The sequence below is a fragment of the Periplaneta americana genome, chromosome 11 (assembly GCF_040183065.1).
Source record: "Periplaneta americana isolate PAMFEO1 chromosome 11, P.americana_PAMFEO1_priV1, whole genome shotgun sequence".
Classification (NCBI taxonomy): Eukaryota; Metazoa; Arthropoda; class Insecta; order Blattodea; family Blattidae; genus Periplaneta; species Periplaneta americana.
Window position 1 is genome coordinate 8,113,163 of NC_091127.1, and position 22,706 is coordinate 8,135,868.

Consider the following 22,706-nt stretch of genomic DNA (forward strand, 5'->3'; position numbering starts at 1 on the left):
ATCTTCGCACAAAATAATGTACGATACACGAGCGGCATGTTTGTTTTCATGTTCTCGGAAATTAAAATAGCTCAACTACGTTTCGCTTTTTCAAACTTTTCCTCGAACATGAAAACTTCAACATACCGCTCTTGTAACGCATATTACTATTAACGTCAGCGACAATGATGAGTGCCGAAAGAATAACAGCAAAAGGAACCTGTTCATTAGAAATAAGAAATGAAGGAATCGTTAGAACTCATAAAGAAACAGCTTCGAAAATCACAAGAGCAGATGCAGTCCTGTTAGTTGTTACAGTTGGGAAAATATTTATGAAAAAATTAAAAATAGAAACGCCGAGGAAACCTGTCCCACACATTTCACTGAATCTGTCGGGAATCGACAAACTCTTCTTTCTCGAGAGGTAGGTTGCTGCGTCTCGTGTAACGTGTGCCTACCTCCGAGTCTGCCACAAACTGATAAGAGAGAAAAAGAAGTGAAGACACTTCGGATAACAAAGATTTAAAAGCGGAACACTGCTATGATAGTATCTTGAACAAGTTAGTGCAAAATATACCATATTGTGAACGCAAACAAAAGTCCACCTGGGCCACTGCATGATTTGTTGTCTCAGCCAGCGTGCACACGCGAGGCAGTGCTCATGGCTATTACTAAAATAAACGACGCACACCCATGCAATGATTCATGGCTCATACCTGACACGGCGATTGTTTACCGTTCTTCATTTCAAAGGATTTCGCCCGTCCTATTTCTGTTCTAAATTTCACTTCACTTTAATATGCAGAGAACTACGGAATCTTAATTGCCTAACATTTGGTCTTCCACTTAAGAGGAAGGACCTACAGGAAATTTCTTTTCTCATATTATTTTATGTAGAGCCTCTAGTTCCCTAATACTGGTGACAGACTACAGTCACTAATAGCGATTATCGACCTAATCGCGATCGGATTTGTAGTGTGCCACCGTTCCGATCGCGATCAGGAGCTAAATCCTGTTTCCAGAACAAGATAATCGCGCTGAGGCACGGCCCAGTGGACGAAAGTAACATTTTAGTAATTTTTGGTTTCGAATCACCTTGATTTATATTATTTAGGAAGTCGTGATAGCTTCTGCTGTGGAATTTTGTTACTTCTTCCATTGTATTATATGAAATAGAAACGAAAATGAATGGCTAGAAAATGAATTTGGCTACTATTAGACGTAGTGGAGAAATTTAATGCAGATGTAAGAAAAGTAAAAAGAAATATATTAACAATGACTGACGAATAATTCATATTTCATATATATAAAGAGCAATAGAAGGCTGCTGAAAGATATTTCATTTCAATAAATAATGGATTACAAACTGGAACTGGTTTCTTTTTCAGATTTTCAATTTCAGTCTCCATTACGAAGCTATCGTTGAGGTTAGGGTTGATTTAAAAAAAAATGTTTTATTACAAAACTAGCCGTACCCGTTCGCTCCGCTGCACCCGTTAGAAATAAATATAAAGTAATTACATAATTAAAATATGACATTTGATCCAGGGAACATTCGTGTTTGATATAAGGATAAATCGTTTATTATGTTACTTAATTTAAATTGTATTTGCATAATTAAAATGCGATCATTTTGATCCAGAGACCACTCATTTGGTCATAAAAATTATTTTAGAAAATACAGGAAACGAATGTACAGAATAGCCTATCAAGTTTTCTGTGCATAAGAAGCTATTTTAATCTTACCTGTCCTCAATTCACTCAGAAGTTACTGTAATAACATTATAGAATTATGTCCATACAGAGAAACTACACTTTCCAATGGTGAAATAATAATTAATTATACAAATCGGTTAATTTATCTTCCGATATTGCTTCAGAAACATTTTCTGTAGGCTATGATTCATAGCTTTCGATTGTTGTTGACCAAGGCCCCTTATAAACGAAGTCATTTGTTTATTTCATTACACGGCCTTAGTTGGCAGTTATTTTAATTTTAAAACTCATTTATGTCATTAAATATCAGTCCTATCGAAATTTTTCAAAGAATAAAGCTTATCGGAAATGATTTTTAAAGACATTTTTGTCATGTAACATTTTTCATAAAAATCAATAATAAGCGAGATATTTAGATTTATTTAATTCAGGCCCCCTTATAACCCCCCTTTTAAATAATTTATTTTGAATGCTATATAGCCTATAATCTAAGTTACAACGAACTTAATTTATATTCCAATTTTCATAGAAATCCGTTCAGCCATTATCGCGTGAAAAGGTAACAAACATACAGACAGACAGACAGACAAAAATTTCAAAAAAGCGATTTTCGGTTTCAGGGTGGTTAATTATATATGTTAGGACCAATTATTTTTGGAAAATCAAAAATTACCAGAAAAATTTCGGCTACAGATTTATTATTAGTATAGATAATATAAATTTTTGGCATGATATAAATTTTATAGGTTGTAAAATCTCTTTTCAAAATAATATAAATAGTAATGATATAAATTGTATCAGTTTACATTGAAAAGCATATAACAATTTTAACAAATAAATTCCCATATCAAAGCTGCAAGAAACAACAAGAAAAAAAAAAAGGAAAAAAGAATGAAACAACATCAAAAGAAAGTATTGCTTTAGGCGTTGTCCAGAATGGAAACAAACATACGTATGTACATAGAGAAAATTGTCTCCTCTATGGTAATTCAGCTGTTGACCAGACGGGACCTAGTGTGTCACCACATTTTCGGTAATCGCGATCGGAGCTAATCGCGATAATGCTAATCGCGAGTAGCGACTGTAGTCTGTCACCAGTATAACATACTATTTCACAGCAAAAAAAATTAAATAGGAACACGATTTTTGCTGTTTATGATTCAGAAGGCAGTGGAAGGCATGGAAACCTGTTCATCTGTTTATAACAAACATGGCTGTGCAATTATCGTTCGATGAACGTAAGTGGGTACTGAAATATTATTAGAAAGTGGAGAATGTTGGAGGCAGTGGCGAAGCCAGTATTTAAAGAGTGGGTAGGCAGAAAGTCTTACCTTACATTTTTTTGTACAGTAGTTCCAAACGGCGAGTTTTCTTGGTGGCAAAATTGTCAATGACACGATCCTTGAACATCTGGTCACTCATCAATTCTTTCACTAGCTTTTTCTCAATGGCAATGACACTAAGACAGCTGAGTCTTTCATTGATCAAAATTACGTAAGTATGTTTTTATTCTTTTCAAAGTACTCATACTCCTTTCAGAAGAGACTGTGGTCACAGGAAACGTTAAAAACAAACGAACTAATTTGAACCAGAGCCTTCTTTAGTTACAAGCCGGAGCATGGGTAGGTTTGGCAACGCAGAGTGGAGGCGGGCGGATGCGAAATAAAGGAATGACGTTTGACGTTTTGGTGCTTTGATTTCGTTGTCACATGTACATTTTCGACATTAATTGATACAAAACTAAGTGCATATGATCAAGATTCAGTGTATTGATGTACGTAATTTATTATGGAATCCGAAATGGTATTTTATTTGAATTTCAGAATAGCGCTTAAGTACTTGCATACAGCCACTTATAACTTCAAAAAGAATTAAAATCATACGTGTTTTCAATTGATGGTACTAGGGAAAATAAATAAATACTTAAGGAAATGTTAGTTCTACCAAAAATAAATAAAATAACGACGTACTTTCGCAATACCCTATTCAAATCAATTAACCATTATGTGGCTATTAAATTGACAATGCTTTGTCGCTTTATGTTGTTTCACCTCTGACGTGAAAGGTCTAGAATAGGCCTATCATATAGGCCTACATTTTAATTCCATGTGATCTGTCGTGTTTTTCAATAAATATTTCCGATACCCAGGAAGCCAGTTTTAGTTTGAACCTCGCCAGTCATCATAACAATACTGTTATCCTAAAGTATTTGTTATAAATGTTTAAAAATATAATTTTAAATAGGCCAAGGCCAAGTATAAAGATCTATGAAAAAAGTAAGAAAAATACCTTCAACATACGTAACAAAACACATCATTATCTATTAAGTATGTGCCAATTAGCGTAAACTTAGTGGACTTTAAATCCTGTAAATACGAAGTGAAAAGAAACATGTTTATAACTAATTTATTACAAAAGGAATAATATTAATAAATGAAACTTGAAAACCAACAAAGTGAGTGTATGCATCTACAAATTATAGATAATTCTGACGTATAGCAGGCATTCGGAATCTTCAAAACTGCAACTTATTTTATGGGATCACAAAACAGCTGTTTACAATGAACTTGAAAATCAACGGCGTAACTTTATTGATACAGCAGGCGAGACCCAACAATTTGGCTAGAATTCTGATACATCACAAACCACAAGTAAGACTATAAAAATGTAGTTAATACAATATTTATTATTTACTTTGTCATCACTAACCGTAAAAATTTCCAAAGACTGCAACCAATTTTTTTTTTTTTCATTTATTGTCTTGATTTTATTGCCAACACGCACTTAGTTTATAATACATCAATAATGAACATTTGGTACGACCGCGACACACACTTATATTGTAACATTAATTTACATTGAAAATCGGCATTAGCACAAACACGTGTTCTGTATGATCGGCCTCCGGCTGACAGTTAATTACAGTGTTGCCGACGTATGGCTCCGGTTGTAACTGAAGAAGGCTCTGTTTTGAACACTTCCACATATACACTTTCCAGGCCATTTAGGACAATATAATCTAAAAGTCTTTGAGGGGACAAATACACCTAATTCTCACAAAATAATACAAAAATGATCTTCACTCACTCATTATTTCGGGCACAATCTAGTAAACTCACACTTAATTCTAACAACAAAAATGGTCTTGAGTAACTTTTGCGCCGATTAAATCAAAAGGAGCATTTCCCACTAAAGCAGTGTTGCCAACAGTGTTTGTGATAAAGTCCTTAAACAGCAGTAATGCTATCAATGGAGAAAATGTTTACTCCTGTCGCTAAGAGGGCTTTAAAAACTCGCTAAATTAACAAAAAAATAATACAATACAAAACTTTCATCTATGTTGCCGCTGAAAATTAGTTAAAATAGCTAGATGTAGCTACCATAAATTGGCAACACTATAACTGCAAGCAAGAGAAAGTTTGAATTTTCCAACGAGTTAGATACTAAACTCGTTGGAATTTTCTTTGTTGGTCACTGTGGTTGGTCGTGAGACATGCCTCCTTGCGACGTGGAGGGAGTTGATAGAAATTCAAACAACCTCACGCTATTTTCCGTCCCCTCCAATCCCTGTCGTAAAGCCAAAGCCTGTTGAAGTGGCAGAAGAGGCAAGCAAGAAATTGTCTCACTCGCAGATGCCCATCACCCTGGCCGTGCACAACAGACAGATTTTGTCGTTGACATGTGCCACTATCTAGCGGCCGATAAAAACAGCTGATTTTCTCAATCACAACAATTATTACGTTCTACAAATTTATGTTAGTAGGCTTATGTATAATTCTTATCTTGAGGTTTTTTCTGGGTAGGCATTGCCTCAATTGCCTCCACGTAGCTTCGCCACTGGTTGGAGGGTTGAATTTGGAACACAACCACCAACAAGGTTAACTATCACAAGAATCCGAGACAAGTTTGAAGTCGACGGAACGGTGCAAGATGTGTTGGAAGGGCGGTGCGGAAGAAAGAGAAGTTCCACGATAACGAGAGTGTTGATGCAGTCATGCAGGCTTTTGCACAATCCCCAAAGAAGTCAATGAGGCAATGTTCTCGTGAGATTGGTATCAGCAAGTCCAGTGTTCATCGAATTTTGCGAGCTCAAAATGGAAGCCTTACAATCCGAGACTTGTTCATGCACTAAATGAGGACGACCCACAGATGGATCGGACGAAGAGTTCCCCCCTCGATCTCCGGATTTAACCCCTCCAGACTTCTACCTATGGGGAACTCTAAAGGACACAGTGTACACCACAAAACCACAAACACTGGAGGAACTGAGAGTTCAGATTGAACATGCCTGTAATGATATTCCATTAGCAACAATCCAGTTGGTATGTCGCTCTGTTGTACGTCGTTGTTGGGAGTGTACTGTGGCGGAAGGGGGCCATTTTGAACATGTACGAGCTTAAGAAATACAAAACCGACCCATCCATCCAACCACCCATCCATCCATTCATCCATCCACCCATCCATCCACCCATTCACCCACCCACCCATCCATCCATCCATCCACCCACCCACCTATCCATCCATACACCTATCCAGCCATCTATCCACCCATTCACTCACCCACCTATCCACCCATCCACCCATTCACCCACCCACCCATCCATCCATCCACCCACCCACCTATCTATCCATACACCTATCCAGCCATCTATCCACCCATTCACTCACCCACCTATCCATCCATCCATCCATCCATCCATCCACCCATTCACCCACCCATTCACCCACCCATCCATCCAACCATCTATCCACCCATATACCCAACCACCCATCCATCTATCCACCCACCCACCTATCCATCCATTCACCCATCCATCCATCCATCCACCCATCCATCCACCTATCCATCCATCCACCCACCCATCCATCCATCCACCCATTCACCCACCCATCCATCCATCCATCCACCCACCCACCTATCCATCCATCCATCCACCCATCCATCCATCTATCCACCCATCTACCCATCCAACCATCCATCCATCCATCTACCGATCCAACCATCCATCCATCTATCCATCCATCCATCCACCCATTCACCCATCCATCCACCCACCCATTCACCCACCCATCCATCCATCCACCCACCCACCCACCTATCCATCCATCCACCCATCCATCCATCCATCTATCCATCCATCCACCCATCTACCCATCCATCCATCCCTCTATCCGTCCATTTACCCATCCACCCATCTACCCACCCATCCATCCATTCACCCATCCATCCATTCACCCATCCATCCATTCACCCATCCAGCCATTCACCCATCCATTCATCTATCCATTCACCCATCCATCCTCCCATTCACCCACCCATCCATCCATCCATCCACCCACTCATCTATCTATCCATCTACCCATCCACCCATCCATCCATCTATCCATCCATACACCCATTCACCCATCCATCCATCCACCCATTCACCCACCCATCCATCCATCCATCCACCCACCCACCTATCCATCCATCCACCCACCCATCCATCCATCTATCCATCCATCTATCTATCCATCCATCTACCCATCCAACCATCCATCCATCTACCCATCCAACCATCCATCCATTTATCCATCCATCCATCCACTCATTCACCCATCCATCCATCCACCCACCCATTCACCCACCCACCCACCTATCCATCCATCCACCCATCCATCCATCCATCTATCCATCCATCCACCCATCTACCCATCCATCCATCCCTCTATCCATCCATTTACCCATCCACCCATCTACCCACCCATCCATCCATTCACCCATCCATCCATCTATCCATCCATCCATCCATCCATCCATCCATCTATCCATCCATGCACCCATTCACCCATCCATCCACCCATTCACCCACCCATCCATCCATCCATCCACCCATCTAGCCACCCATCCACCCACCCATTCACCACCCATCCATCCATCCATCCAACCATCTAGCCATCCCTCCATCCATCCATCCACCCATCCATTCATCCACCCATTTTACCTTTGGAGAAATATAAAGGACAAACTGCACAGAACAAACATCTATGACCGCTTAATTACACGAGAGGAACATAGGCCTGTGATTGTGAGTTCCTTAAAGATGCGTCAGACTGTAGGCCTGTGGATTTCAGAGGACATTTTAAACTTCTTTAAGACTAAGCTTCTACACGTGATTTTGTGCAAACATGTCAAGGACCTATTGCGACTTTCCCTGGTATCTCTCCATATACGCCTTATGGCTAGTCTTCTTCTCTGCCTTTGGAGTGATGCATTTAGTATAGATTCCAGGCGTTTGGTTCCAGATAACTTCTCCGTTCCCTATGTCCCGTATGTTGCCTGTATTCAGGGCAATCCGAAAACTTATTGATTGCCCCTTGTACGTGACATCTCAGGGCATTTTGTAAGTTGATATCTCAAAAAGGTTTAGGGTAAATATTATGCTTCTTTTGAGATTTTCTTCTCCCTCGACATCCAGAGGATACTAGGAAGGAGTTAGTCTTGGAAGTGTGTGAACTGCTTTTGTAGCAATATTTATGAATTGAATGGAATATTGAGTGCTTAAATAGAGTGTAGTGAACATTTCATCAATAGCATAAATATATTTTGTCTGAAAAGCGCTTTGATAACGGTAATCTTTTTTTTTTTTTCAGGAACCGTCGTTACAGAAAAGGGAGTTCAGCGAGACCGAGCTGCAAGGTGAGCGCTGCATCTGTGACACGAGTTCAGTGTTCAGTTCCTGAACTACAACACGTTAAATGCTTATATTCTCATTGACAGATATTGAAGTCAGTAACATTAATATTGCGGTAACTAATTTAATAAGAGCAACCGACGAAACGAACATATTATAGGCTATGTCGCCACAAGTATAACATTTACATACAGAACTCTATTAACTGAAATTCAACACAAATCTTAGCCACCGGCGAAGCTCAGGCGGTAGCGCGTTTGCCCGCTGATCTGAAGTTGCGCTCAGGCGTGGGTTCGATTCCAGCTTGGGTTACTTCCGACGTTTTCCCCAACTGTAAGGCGAATGTAAGGCCTTATCTCGCTGTCACCAATTCCATAGACGCTAAATAACCCAGTAGTTGATACAGCGTCGTTAAATAACCAAATAAGAACACAAGTCTTATAAAACAGTTATATTACCGGTTGTTCTTTATGGTTGTGAAACTTGGACTCTCACTTTGAGAGAGGAACAGAGATTAAGGATGTTTGAGAATAAGGTGCTTAGGAAAATATTTGGGGCTAAGAGGGATGAAGTTACAGGAGAATGGAGAAAGTTACACAACGCAGAACTGCACGCATTGTATTCTTCACCTGACATAATTAGGAACATTAAATCCAGACGTTTGAGATGGGCAGGGCATGTAGCACGTATGGGCGAATCCAGAAATTCATATAGAGTGTTAGTTGGGAGGCCGGAGGGAGAAAGACCTTTAGGGAGGCAGAGACGTAAATGGGAAGATAATATTAAAATGTATTTGAGGGAGGTGGGATATGACGGTAGAGACTGGACTAATCTTGCTCAGGATAGGGACCAATGGCGGGCTTAAGTGAGGGCGGCAATAAACTTGCGGGTTCCTTAAAAGCCAGTAAGTAAGTAAGTAAGTAAGTAAGTCTTAATATAAGATACAAGGTTGATGAGTGCTTTTCACAAAATGAGGAAAAGTTTGAAAAACGAGCAGCGCGAGTGTTTAAATTTTCGACATTTTGTAATGCACTTCAGAAACGTGTATTGTACAACATTTTTTGCACGATCAGATTTTTAAAATTGCAAATACAATACATTTTGCATAGAAAATTTAGAGCAATATTATTCCAAAGCCTTCGCAAAACTGCACTTTAATGGTAACTAAGCAACAATAAGTGCACTGTAATGGATCTATTTCAGTATAGTTTTATGTTATGAAGAATGGTTTCCGTAGCAACAAGTTTCTGTGTGGGAATTCTAACTTTCAAGGGTAGTAAGAATAAAGCTTAAGTACTTTCTCAAGTTTTATACTTATGAGTATGAGCACTTTCTGTGATTATATACTCGTAACCACTAGAACATACACATTTTCGTAAGAATAAAGACATTCTACCTAACGCGAATATATAATCATCTCTACTGCCTTCTTGATCGTTTAAAAGTTAGTAAACATGAAAGAGAGAGCGAATCAGATAAGTGATGTTAATAAAACAGGAAACAAGGAAATAGTACTGGGAAATCGTCATTGTGGGATGTTGGATAGAGATTACAATCCATTTCTAAAATTCCAGTTATGCTAATTGTATTTTTTATTATGGAGTAGTTATATATAATTTTAAAGTTACAAGTAATTGCATTTTGCAATTCAAATTTTACAAAATAAACTGTAGTTGTTAATTATATTTAACAATACAATCTAACCTTATAATTTGATAGCCATTAATATTCATATAGGTTATGTTTTTTTATGAAGAACAAATACGTGTTTAACCAATTTCACATTCACTTTAAAGGCTTCTGAAGTTCACGTCTTTTTCTATATTTTTCCATGAGGTACTACATCGTTCATAAATTAATGCCATTTCAAACTGAACACAAATCAATAATACTCAGAATTGAGCCTGCTACAAACCATACTCAGAATAACATGAGAAACAACTTATAAATATGAGAATATACTAGCTTTTATTCTTATCAAGCATGAGTATATATTCTGTACAAGATGGACGCTTGAGTATATTCTACTATGCTTCCATGTTATGAGTATGTAATCAAAAATGAGCAGGTACTCAAATGTTTTTATTCTTACTAACAAGAGTATTTACTAAAAAAAGTCCAGTATATAGCCTACTATATACTCATGTTTATTCTTACCACCGAAGGCCTAACAACAATAGCTGCAAATACAACAAAAAACACGTTTGTGTAAATAATAACTATTACATTCTTATCGCCATATACTATTGCGAATTTTGGCGGGATATTTATGTAGGGTAAATTAGGGTCTGTTGGACAGTCGGGCATGTTGGACACTTTGTACTTTAACGTGTTACCTCGTCACTTGTGGGCACCAAGTTCTGCCCCACTCGTGGCTACTTTCGTCATTGACTTCTAGCAGAATGTGGTGCCCACAAGTGACGAGGTAACACGTTAAAGTACAAAGTGTCCAACATGCCCGACTGTCCAACAGACCCTAATTTACCCTATATTATATTTCTCACCTAAGAGGTTACGTTCATTTTCGGTTTATCCCCTTCAAAATTTTCTAGAGCTCCTTCAGTGGAGCAGCGTAACCCGGAGTGAGACAAGTGGCCAACAGGCTTGGAGCTCACATATTTAGTTTCTTACAGCCCCGAACCCCTTGCAAGAACGCGTTTTGCGTACCTTTTAAATTTGTCCTCCACATTCTCCTTTTTCAATTCAATTCAATTCAATTCACTTTCATATTACACAAAAGTTCGGCTCTAGTCACCACCATACTATCCTTGAATGTATATATTGATGACTAATATGACAATAAAAGTTCATAATAAGAATAATTAGGATGAAAATACAATCTCTGAAATGAAAACATTTGTTAAAAACCTCTTGCAATGTGTCAGTCTCAGAGGAATTGCGTTGTGCGTCTTGTTTCAAGAAATAATAGGGTGCGACGTATAACGACTGACTCATGGACTTTCTACTTGCGGGACCTGGCTTCAAATTGTAATTCGTGATGCTGCCACAGTTTTCTCGGGGCACTGCAAGTCCGCTGGGCTGAAAGCTTTATTGTGGCACCGTTAACAAGCTGAATCTTCAGCGCTGCTTAAAATAACGCCAGGATTCCAGCAAGAAGACCGTGCCTCGTCTTGCACCTTTCAGAGGTAACATGGAAGTCTTACTACAGAGCTTCCTGGACGGTTGCCAGCGCTTGGTTCCGGTTTGCTGTTGTCGTTGTGTCAGCACAACGTGCCATTGATCAACGGAAGGAGAGAGTAAATAAAATGCCTTGAAAACACGAAGTTGGTACAATTCTCGGCTTTTGTTGACCAAGACAGATTACATCTTCGGAACTATTTCCTTTTAGAGAGATTTACGGCAACTGGAACAGTCTGAATAAAACATACTGAAAATAGTAAAAAAGTTATTTTCAAATGGCCGGATGTTGAATTAACACATTAATCCTTTTGCTTCCCAGAATAATCCAGCTAGATCTTGACACCTATAACCTACTTTTCTAAAGCAAGTTTTGTGCATTGAATGGAGGTTATCTTTATTCATAACTGCGATGTTGAATGTGGTACCTTATTTTTACTTCGTTCAGGTGATGCTTAGAGCAGGAGTTCTGAGCCTTTTGAAGACTGCGAGCGCCGTCTGCAAGTAATACTTAGTAAGAGAGTGCCATGAAATAGAATGTGTTTTGATTAGTCCTATATGAATACATTAAATAAATAAATAAATAAATAAATAAATAAATAAATAAATAAATAAATAAATAAATAAATAAGTAATTAATTAATTAAGTAAGTAACTAAGTAAATAAAAAAAATAAAAAAGCAAATTAACAATAAATAAATAAATAAATAAATAAATAAACAAACAAACAAACGAACGAACGAACAAGCAAAGAACCAAGCAAGCAAATAAATAAATAGATAAATAAATAAGTAAATAAATAACTAAGTAATTAATTAAGTGACTAGGTAAATAAATAAATAAACAAGCAAATTAACAATAAATAAGTAAATAAATGAATAGATAAATAAATAAGTAAATAAATAAATAAGTAATTAATTAAGTAAGTGACTAAGTAAATAAATAAATAAACAAGCAAATTAACAATAAATAAGTAAATAAATGAATAAATAAATAAGTAAATAAATAAATAAGTAATTAATTAAGTAAGTAACTAAGTAAATAAATAAATAAACAAGCAAATTAACAATAAATAAGTAAATAAATGAATAGATAAATAAATAGATAAATAAATAAGTAAATAAATAAATAAGTAATTAATTAAGTAAGTAACTAAGTAAATAAATAAATAAACAAGCAAATTAACAATAAATAAGTAAATAAATGAATAGATAAATAAATAAGTAATTAATTAAGTAAGTAACTAAGTAAATAAATAAATAAACAAGCAAATTAACAATAAATAAGTAAATAAATGAATAGATAAATAAATAAGTAAATAAATAAATAAGTAATTAATTAAGTAAGTAACTAAGTAAATAAATAAATAAACAAGCAAATTAACAATAAATAAGTAAATAAATAAATAAGTAATTAATTAAGTGACTAAGTAAATAAATAAATAAACAAGCAAATTAACAATAAATAAGTAAATAAATGAATAGATAAATAAATAAGTAAATAAATAAATAATTAATTAAGTAAGTAACTAAGTAAATAAATAAACAAGCAAATTAGCAATAAATAAGTAAATAAATGAATAGATAAATAAATAAATAGATAAATAAATAAGTAAATAAATAAGTAATTAATTAAGTAAGTAACTAAGTAAATAAATAAACAAGCAAATTAACAATAAATAAGTAAATAAATGAATAGATAAATAAACAAAAAACAAACAAACGAACGAACGAACAAGCAAACAACCAAGCAAGCAAATAAATAAATAGATAAATAAATAAATAAATAAATAAATAAATAAATAAATAAATAAATAAATAAATAAATAAATAAATAAGTAATTAATTAAGTAACTAAGTGAATAAAAAATAAATAAACAAGCAAATAAACAAAAATAAGTAAATGAATGAATGAGTGAGTGAGTGAGTGATTAAGTAAGTACGTAATTGAATAAATGAATGAATAAAAATAAATAAACAAGCAAATAAACAAAAATAAGTAAATGAATGAGTGAGTGAGTGAGTGAGTAAGTAAATGAATGAATGAATGAATAAATAAATACGCATACTGCAGTTTAAAGAGAACTGGAACATGGAAAAATCTAAACTCGTGAAGAAATACTACTTCCAAAGGAAATGGGGATAAGACGAAAGAATTGCTTGTTTACTGTGTGCCAACCTATTTATTTCTACTCGTCGTTTCAATATTAAACCACATTTCAGCAAAGCCCATATTAATAATTATGGAATGCACAAACTTTCGGATAAGTTCATTATTACGAACTGTATATTGATTATTTATTTATATACTGATAAATTAAGGACGTCACTCGTTGTGTTCATTTTGAATTGAAATTAATAGTGACTTTCAAGGTTCATTACTTAAATTCTATAAATTTATGTTTCCGTAGGTGATGGTAGGAGGAAAGTTTTCGAAAATCTAAAACAGGTTAGGTGCAAAGAAATCTCAAAGCAACTCTGTGAGAAATGCTGCTAGTTTATTTTATTAATATATATTTTTTCACGAATTATAGGAAAAATAACATTTTTAAAATGTGAAACAATTTTTTCAAAGTGAATAAATCTAATATTTCACAAAATGAATGCATATAAATGCTTCTGTGTGTCTTGAGAATCTAATAAAAGAACAAAGCTAAAAAATTGCGTTGAGGGCTGTCCTTCCTTTTGAGGGCTGTCCTTCATTTTGAGGGCTGTCCTTCCTTAAGGAGATTCAAGAATAACTTAAAAAGTTGTGTATAAAGTGCAAATTAAAATTAAGGTGACATTTAACATTTAATTTTTTAAGGCGACATGTATTTATCTAGCCTGACGAGTTACTTCCTTGATTTGAATTATAAATTATTTAAAAATAGCGTGTAAGAGGGCCTTAGACTAGAAATGTTTAGTTTAAATGTAGTTATGTTTATAAGTATGCATAAGGATGTAATTATTTGACTTATTTGAACTGTTGTATCAGTGAAGCGAGGTGAGTCAGTGAAGTTATGGTTTTACAGTGCAGGGAACAGTTCCGATCAGTGATAATTTATAGCGTCAATGAAATGTGTTCTATAGTGTCAGTGAAATGTGTTATAGAGTGTCAGTGAAATGCGTCATAGTGCCACTACAGGGAGTGAGATGAGAGTAAAGTGAAAGACTATTGAACTTATGTAGGACCTATACATAATTATGTAGGTTGTATTGTAAAATTAGGTATTTTATTTATGTTTTATTATTATTGTGTTAAATTGTATTGTGTATTCTTATTGTATTGTGTATAATATTGTATATGTATTGTAAAATTGTATTGTGTACTGTAAATTTTATTGTGTATTGCTTATCATTTTATTGTGTATTGTTTATATTGTGTATACCACTGCCACAGGGTGCTTGCCCACTTGCAGTGTAAATAAATACATACATACATTCTACTAAAAACTTGAGTTTGAAATTATTTCTAAAAAAAAAAAAACCAAAAGCCAAAAACATTTGGGAGTTAAAAATTTGGATTTTGCTAGTCCTTTACACAGTAAATATTCTTTCAAAATTTGGTTTAAAAATTACGTATTAGGAAAAAAGTTGTCATTTTTAGTCCTATACGGGGTTTGAACTCGTGATAATTGAGCCCAGACGCAAATAAGGTAACGCATAGGCTACTCATGTCCTCTACAAGTATTATAGTAAGAATCATTTTTCGTCTCAATGTCACAATTGAGGCACAAGTTTGAGCGAAAAATGATTTAATTGCTGTTGTCCGCGCGAGTCGAGGCTGCCGTGTGGGGGTGGTTATTGATCTGCTCGAAGTAGTTACAGTGTAGTCAGGAAGCCGTCAGTTGGCCATGAGCGGCGCCCTGCTCTGTTGTGCTGTAGATCGTTGACGTGCTCGGCTACCAACCAGACATGCCAGAAGGTGAGGTCAATTCAAATCTCTATGTATCACTGTTACACATTTCTTAAATATTTCTTTCGGACTCTTTAAAATTTAATTCTGAGTGCTATAAGCGTACAAGTAATGATAAAGACCGTGAGAATGAAGACACAAATGTATTTCAAGTAAAATAGATACTTTTATTTGTCCCTTATTTGAAAGTTTCTCATATAAAAGAAAAATATATCTGATGCTACGAAAGATCGATTTCGATAACTTAACGGACCTTCAGGTTTTTAGCATCCTTCACACAGAAAAAAATACTTTTGTGCGAGATCGTGCGTATTTGCTTGGTTTCCGCACAAAACCAACCCGCGGAAAGTCTAAAATTCCACATTCAGTATTCCCAACCTAACACACATAACAATTTCCCTCTTCTTACCGCTTAAGTGACATATTCATTTTACTGCTTTAGGCTTTTAACATATTATTTTTAGAGACGTTTAACATAGTAATAATTATAAATTGGAAACTTACCACTGCAATTTCACCTAAATTGCACTGTTAATTATTGTTTTTAAATATTTGCAAAAATTAAGTGAACTCTACAACTCCACTAAAGTTACTGCATTTCGTGATGCATGTAACATTAAGGAAGTCGTTTGTTTTAAGTTCGCATTTATAGACTGGGGGAAAAAAAGACAGACGTATATCACGGCCTGCTGGAGTATAGTAAACACATAAAATATTTTAAAGCAACAATGTTGAAGATAGATATTTTTGTTTTGCAAATTTGCCGTCATTGAACAGAAACCAAGATGGAGATTTCATTGCAACTAATTAGAAATTCCTCTTTCAGGTATGTCATAAACGATCTTCGCACAAAATAATGTACGATACACGAGCGATATGGTTTCTTTCAATTCTCGGAAATTAAAAAAGCTCAACTACGTTTCGCTTTTTCAAACTTTTCCTCGAACATGAAAACTTCAACATACCGCTCTTGTAACGCATATTACTATTGTCATACCGTTTATCTGTTTGTATCAGGTCTCTTCGTCTGTCTATAACAATTTCTTCTAGTTCAGCGGCTTCCAAACTTTTTGAAGGCGCGACTCATTTTTGAGCAAGAATTTTGTTTGCGACCTCAACTACCGTTCCGGTAGACCTACATAACATCATTCGAAAAATATACATTTCTGTAAAATCGAAAACAACGATAATTTTACTCAAACCAGTGGTTACCATGCGAAGAACGACAAAAATATAAATATATAGTGCAACAATGGCAAGATATATTACGTAACAATGGTTTATAGTACTTCAAGCTATTGCGCCGTGATGCTGCGGTTATATTTCAATACAAATCGACAACGATGCTAGCGCTGTTACCAAAACAGTGGCGTGCGTAGAATTTTAAAATTGTTTACATTATCGTCGGTACCGTATTTTAAATTTTGTGTATTATTATTATTATTATTATTATTATTATTATTATTATTAATATGTTACGGTATATTTATTAATATTATTCTATGTTCTAATATAACATGTTCATGAATATAATTATAAAATCTTTGAAACGTAATTTCTTCACAGCCATCTAATTTTGAACAAATTTCAACTTTAGTTTAATTTTGTGTAATAAAAATGCTTGTGTCAATATTACACTTAAATAATAATTATATATATATATATATACATATATACCGGGTGTTTCAGACCACCCTATCAGCGCTTTTTTTTTATCGAAAACTGTGATACTGGTTGTTCATAAAAAAATTTTTGATAACCAAAACTTATGTAAAGAATCAATTGGTGGTAGTAGGCCTACCATTTCCCGTAACAAACCGGAAGTATGGGTACCTGTGTTTAACTTCGAAATTTCACATGAGAACATGGATCACTTAAGGTATCATTTGAACAAAGTTAAACAAATTGGGTTATATATTATATTATATTTGGTTTAAAAAACGAAATTATTTAAACTAGAGGCAACTTTTATTTAATATTAAATATCTCAACTGGAACTAATAATATCAGCACACTTAAAAAGAACACAAAACAAAGAAATGGTTCTTTGAAAAAGAAATTAAAATTAAAACAAAATTTCGTTTCTAGAAGAAATCCCTTCAATAATGCTTGATATAATCCTGGTAGGATTAAATAAACTTATCTTTAATGCAAGTTTATCCTTACGAAGGTCATTGAGAATGACTTCACACGATCATTGATCTCCTCATTGACTAATAGGGTGTGTTCCGCTCTAAGTGGAATTTTCTAATAGTGGTAATAACGTTGTCAAAAACTAAACACTGTGCCCCCATTTTCTACCTCCAACAATAAACAATCACTTTCCCGCAGATGATTAAACTGAAGTCCTGAGCGTCGTTTAATATAACTCGTGTTAGCCATACTGTAGCTGACTCACGAAAGCTCTGATTATACATACAACATTGAATCACAGTCTACTATATACAGTCGCGAAGCTCAATATGTAGTAAAAATGCAAACATGGGTAGTTGCCCACCACTAGGATCGCTACTATCGCCTCATCATCGCAGATCTCTCTCCTAGCAGACGACAAAATATGTTACACTTTCGTCGTCGTGTTCTTTTAGAAAAATTAACACCTTCCTTACATTATTGAAATATTAAATGCATAAAGTTAATTTATTATTTTAATGAAGTATATTAAATTCTACCATAAACTCGAAGATACCTGCAAGAAATAGGTTAATATTATTTTTGTTTGTGCAAAACGAACTGAAATTTACTATAATAGCTTCACTCATTCAAGATTATAGCGATAATTAACTATGAAACCAATAAATATTAATTTGCATTTCCCTTTACAACAATAATAATGGAAATATGAATTAATGGAGTAACTTACGTGTACCGGTACTTGTAGTGTAGGCTTACGTAGTTAACAAAGTGGGATGAGGTTAAGCAATAATAATCACACCAGAATTGGAAATAAAACGTGATCAATAAATTTTATTGTAACAGACTTTTTCTACGTCTCTAGTAAAGTAACAAATAAAAATAACAAAAAAATTAACAGCTATAATTAAAAACATATCCTTCGAAAAAAAAAGTAGGCCTAAGCAATAATAATCCCATCAGAATTGAAAATAAAACTTGATCAATAAATTTCATTAAAACAAACTTAATTTTTCTACGTCTCTAGTAAAATATTATTATTCAAATTATTGTATTTTAGCCATTAACATTTTAATTACAACCAATAACGAACATTTCACAAGCATCAATGTGAAATACGCAACGAGCTAGCACTCGATGGAAATACGACACAGTCCAAAGTCGACCGTGGGTCAGTCTATTGTTTCTAGTTGCTAACCGCTTGGAGCGCTTTATCACGAGATTTGCAAAAAATCACCTCAAGCTTCGCGACTGTATATAGTAGACTGATTGAATGATTACGCATTTTAATTCGCTGCAATCGGTGTTTGTTCACTGGCTAACGAGACAAGAAAGAAGAGAGCGCCTATAGGTTAGGCAACATTCAGAGCAATGTATAGGAGTGAAGTCACTCTACAATCCGACGCAATTGAATGGAGCCTATGACAAGCGAATGGGCGGAGCCTATCAGTGCGGAAGTGTATTGCGGGCTGCATCGGCTGACTGCCGCTAAGGGGTAAGATGTGCGTCGCAGAATGTGATAGATAGGGGTGACATTTTAGACAGTCGTCTTCAATCAGTGTTTTCTTCCAGAGCGGTCATTGGATTGACCCTTCCACTCATCACTTGCACAAGGTTCCTATACTCCACAAACGGTGTACAGTATAATTATATACGCAGTGTGAATGCTTACGAATGCACGAATGCCCATCTCTGTTGTAAACCGCAATACATTCTAGTTTCTGAATCTGAACGTTTCTTGAACATCATCGATGGCTGTACCAGTTATCATGCTTGTGAGGAATAGAATGGAATTTCGGGAAGGAGGGGGGACACTATGGCCCAGCACTGCGACCTATTGCGCTAACCCTCAAGCTAGGCGCATTCCACTGAAAATCATGAAAATTTTCCAAAAAATTTTTATTGGCTATTTAACTTCTTTAGAATATATTATATTTTCATATACCAAGTGGATTTAGTTAATTTCTGATTACAAACACATTTAACTTTTTTTAATTTAAGCTGTAAGGGGGCGTGGCATTTAAAGAGCTGTCAAAAATATTTTTTCATCAAAGAATTCTTTTTTACAAATTTCTGATTACAAATCTAGCAATTTTTTGTTCTAAAGTTGGCTCGCTGAAGTTACTAGATGAATGTAGCGGAGGAGAATTTTAATTTACATATATATTCATTTTACTTTCAAATCCATTTTTCCCTGACTTAATTTTTCTTGATTCAACACCAACTATTTCATGCCAAATATTAATCTATCTAGATGAAATTTTTAGTGCAAGCGTTTATGAGGTAGCTGAATGTTTCTGTGCGTTTATTTTGTGAGAAATGCCGTTAGTTTGTTTTATTAACTTTTTTCATGAATTATATAAAAAACAACGTTTTTCATATTTAAAAAAAATAAATAAATAAATAAAGTAAATAAATGAGATATTTCATAAAATGAACACATAGAATAGTTTCGTCCACGCCTGTGGAGTAACGGTTAGCGCGTCTGGCCGCGTAACAAGGTGGCCCGCGTTCGATTCCCGGTCGGGGTAAGTTACCTGGTTGAGGTTTTTTCCGGGATTTTCCCTCAACCCAATATGAGCAAATGCTGGATAACTTTCGGTGTTGGACCCCGGACCCATTTCACCGGCATTATCACCTTCATCTCATTCAGACGCTAAATAACCTAAAATGTTGATAAAGCGTCGTAAAATAACCTACTAAAATAACAGAATTGTTTCTCTGTTTCTTGTCAATCTAACGAAAAAAAAAGGAAGCTTAAAATTGAGATCTTCTACTAAAAACTTGCGTTGAAAATATTTCTGAAAGAAATAGAAAAAAAATACAAAATCGATAGTCAAAAACATTTGGGACTTAAAAATTTGGATTTTGTTAGTCTTTTACAGAGTAAATATGCTCTTAAAATTTGGTTGGAAAAAAATTATTAGGAAAAAGTTGTTTTTTTTTTAAGACTCTATAGTATAAGATACTGAGATTGTAAAGTTTTCATATTTGTTACTAAAGGACTGAATGTCTTCTCTGAATAACATTTTTACTCTTCACGTAAGTTATTATGGCTTGAACGCTCCCTTATTTGTTTGTTTCGTGTCAGCTCTCCGCTCGCAATGACTCCGGACATTTAGCCACATCGCTTCAAGGTATTTCCAGCTCTCCATTAAGCAATGGTGCTTTCCACCTCCTGGAACCGACAGCCTGGGTCAAGTGAGGTCACTCAAATTGAAATAGATCGTTTACGCCCGCGAGGGTGAGCCAGGAAGTCTCTGACTCCATTACGGAATAAACATTTGGGCCCAAGGAAATCGATAGACCGCAACAGAATATCGACTTAATTGATATCTCGATTTTGTTGTACAGCGTTTTTCACGTCTATAGAGGATTTCACATTAAGAAAAAAGCATTCAGTATATGGTGCTATTTCATCAAATGTCTAGTTGCCATAGAAACGACAGCCTATCATATAGCTTCTACAGTACAATGTACTAGGCAAGGTCCATGAAACCAATGTTTTTTTCTTAACGTGGAATACTCTATAGGAGCAGTTAAGTTCATCTCTAGAATGATTGAACAATTAAAAATTGTTCGTATCCTTGTGAGGTATTTTTAATTACTTACTTACTTACTTACTTACTTCCTTCCTTACTTACTTACTTACTGGCTTTTAAGGAACCCGGAGGTTCATTGCCGCCCTCACATAAGCCCGCCAATTATCCCTATCCTGAGCTAGATTAATCCAGTCTCTATCATCATATCCCACCTCCCTCAAATCCATTTTAATATTATCTTCCCATCTACGTCTCGGCCTCCCCAAAGGTCTTTTCCCCTCTGGCCTCCCGACCAACACTCTATATGCATTTCTGGATTCGCCCATACGTACTACATGCCCTGCCCATCTCAAACGTCTGGATTTAATGTTCCAAATTATGTTAGGTGAAGAATACAATGCGTGCAGTTCTGTGTTGTGTAACTTTCTCCATTCTCCTGTAACTTCATCCCTTTTAGCCCCATATATTTTCCTAAGAACCTTATTCTCAAAAACCCTCAATCTCTTTTCCTCTCTCAAAGTGAGAGTCCAAGTTTCACAACCCTACAGAACAACCGGTAATATAACTGTTTTATAGTGTACAAAGAATCCTATTCCTAATTGGTGATTAATGTTTCCTTCCCCATAATACAACAAGTAATCGCCTATTTGTGATATGCTATTCCCATCTAACCTAACCTCTTGTACTCCCACGAAGTCTATTCTATATCTAGCTAGTTCTTTTGCTAGTTCCTGTTCTATAAAGACTAGTTACGTTCCATGTACCAAATCTTATAACTTAACCTTATTCCTTTGCTGTGGTCGTGCCGGAGAATCAGTCCCATTCCGAGGCTTATTGTTAGGTTTCGTAACAAGCTTTTTTTTACGGTGATGGGTTGTTAGCCCTTCGCCCAACCCCCAAGCTGGAGGACCACCCCTTATCGGCTGTCCACGACTGCTTATTCAATATATTCGCAGCTACCCTCCATATCTGGAGGCCGTCTCCTCTATCCGCAACGTGAGGACTCGCCATGCCGTGGTGATTAATTAGCATAGGAATTTTAGCAAGGATAATAATTTAATTTTATTTGTACAACTAATATCTTTGACAATTTAGTATCCCATAAAGCTACGGTTTGGCTACGACGATCTTCGTCGAATGAACATCGCTAACGATTGAAATCGCCAGCGGTCATCGTCAGAGAGTGGTTTCTTTACCGGAGAACTTCGTAGGTGGATAGTAAATTGTTTTATATAGTTGACCATGTCTGATCAGCTGATAAGTGGATGATAATATGATAGCGTTATAATATAAGTTTTGCCTTGAAAAACAAGTACGGATATTTAAAGTAGCTAATGTCATATTTATTTATTATACTCCAATTTTACAAAGAACCCTATTTTACCTGAGATAGGTATGTTAGGGTTATAAATACATAATAGTAGGCTAATAATAATAATAATAATAATAATAATAATAATAATAATAATAATATGATATAGGTTAATGAAGTCTCCTATTGAATTAGTCTTACGTGTCAATTATGAAATTAATACAATTTAACAAATCTATATATTCAGCAAATCTGTACAAAGTTTTTTACGTTATACACATGAATGAATGAATGAAATGGAATGAGTTGAAATTA

At 35.3% G+C, this 22,706-nt stretch overlaps 1 protein-coding gene across 2 annotated transcripts in view; it reads left to right on the forward strand.

Annotated features, from left to right (window-relative positions):
• Positions 1-22,706, forward strand: part of Eip63F-1 (Ecdysone-induced protein 63F 1) — a 96,498-nt gene that overhangs the window by 46,702 nt on the left and 27,090 nt on the right. Inside the window, exon 3 of one of the 2 annotated variants that reach the window (XM_069838904.1) lies at positions 8,329-8,374. In XM_069838904.1, the coding sequence (XP_069695005.1) occupies positions 8,329-8,374 (46 nt within the window). Of the gene's footprint in view, positions 1-8,328; positions 8,375-15,302; positions 15,414-22,706 lie in introns of those variants that run through there. The other variant, XM_069838905.1, reaches the window with a different exon arrangement.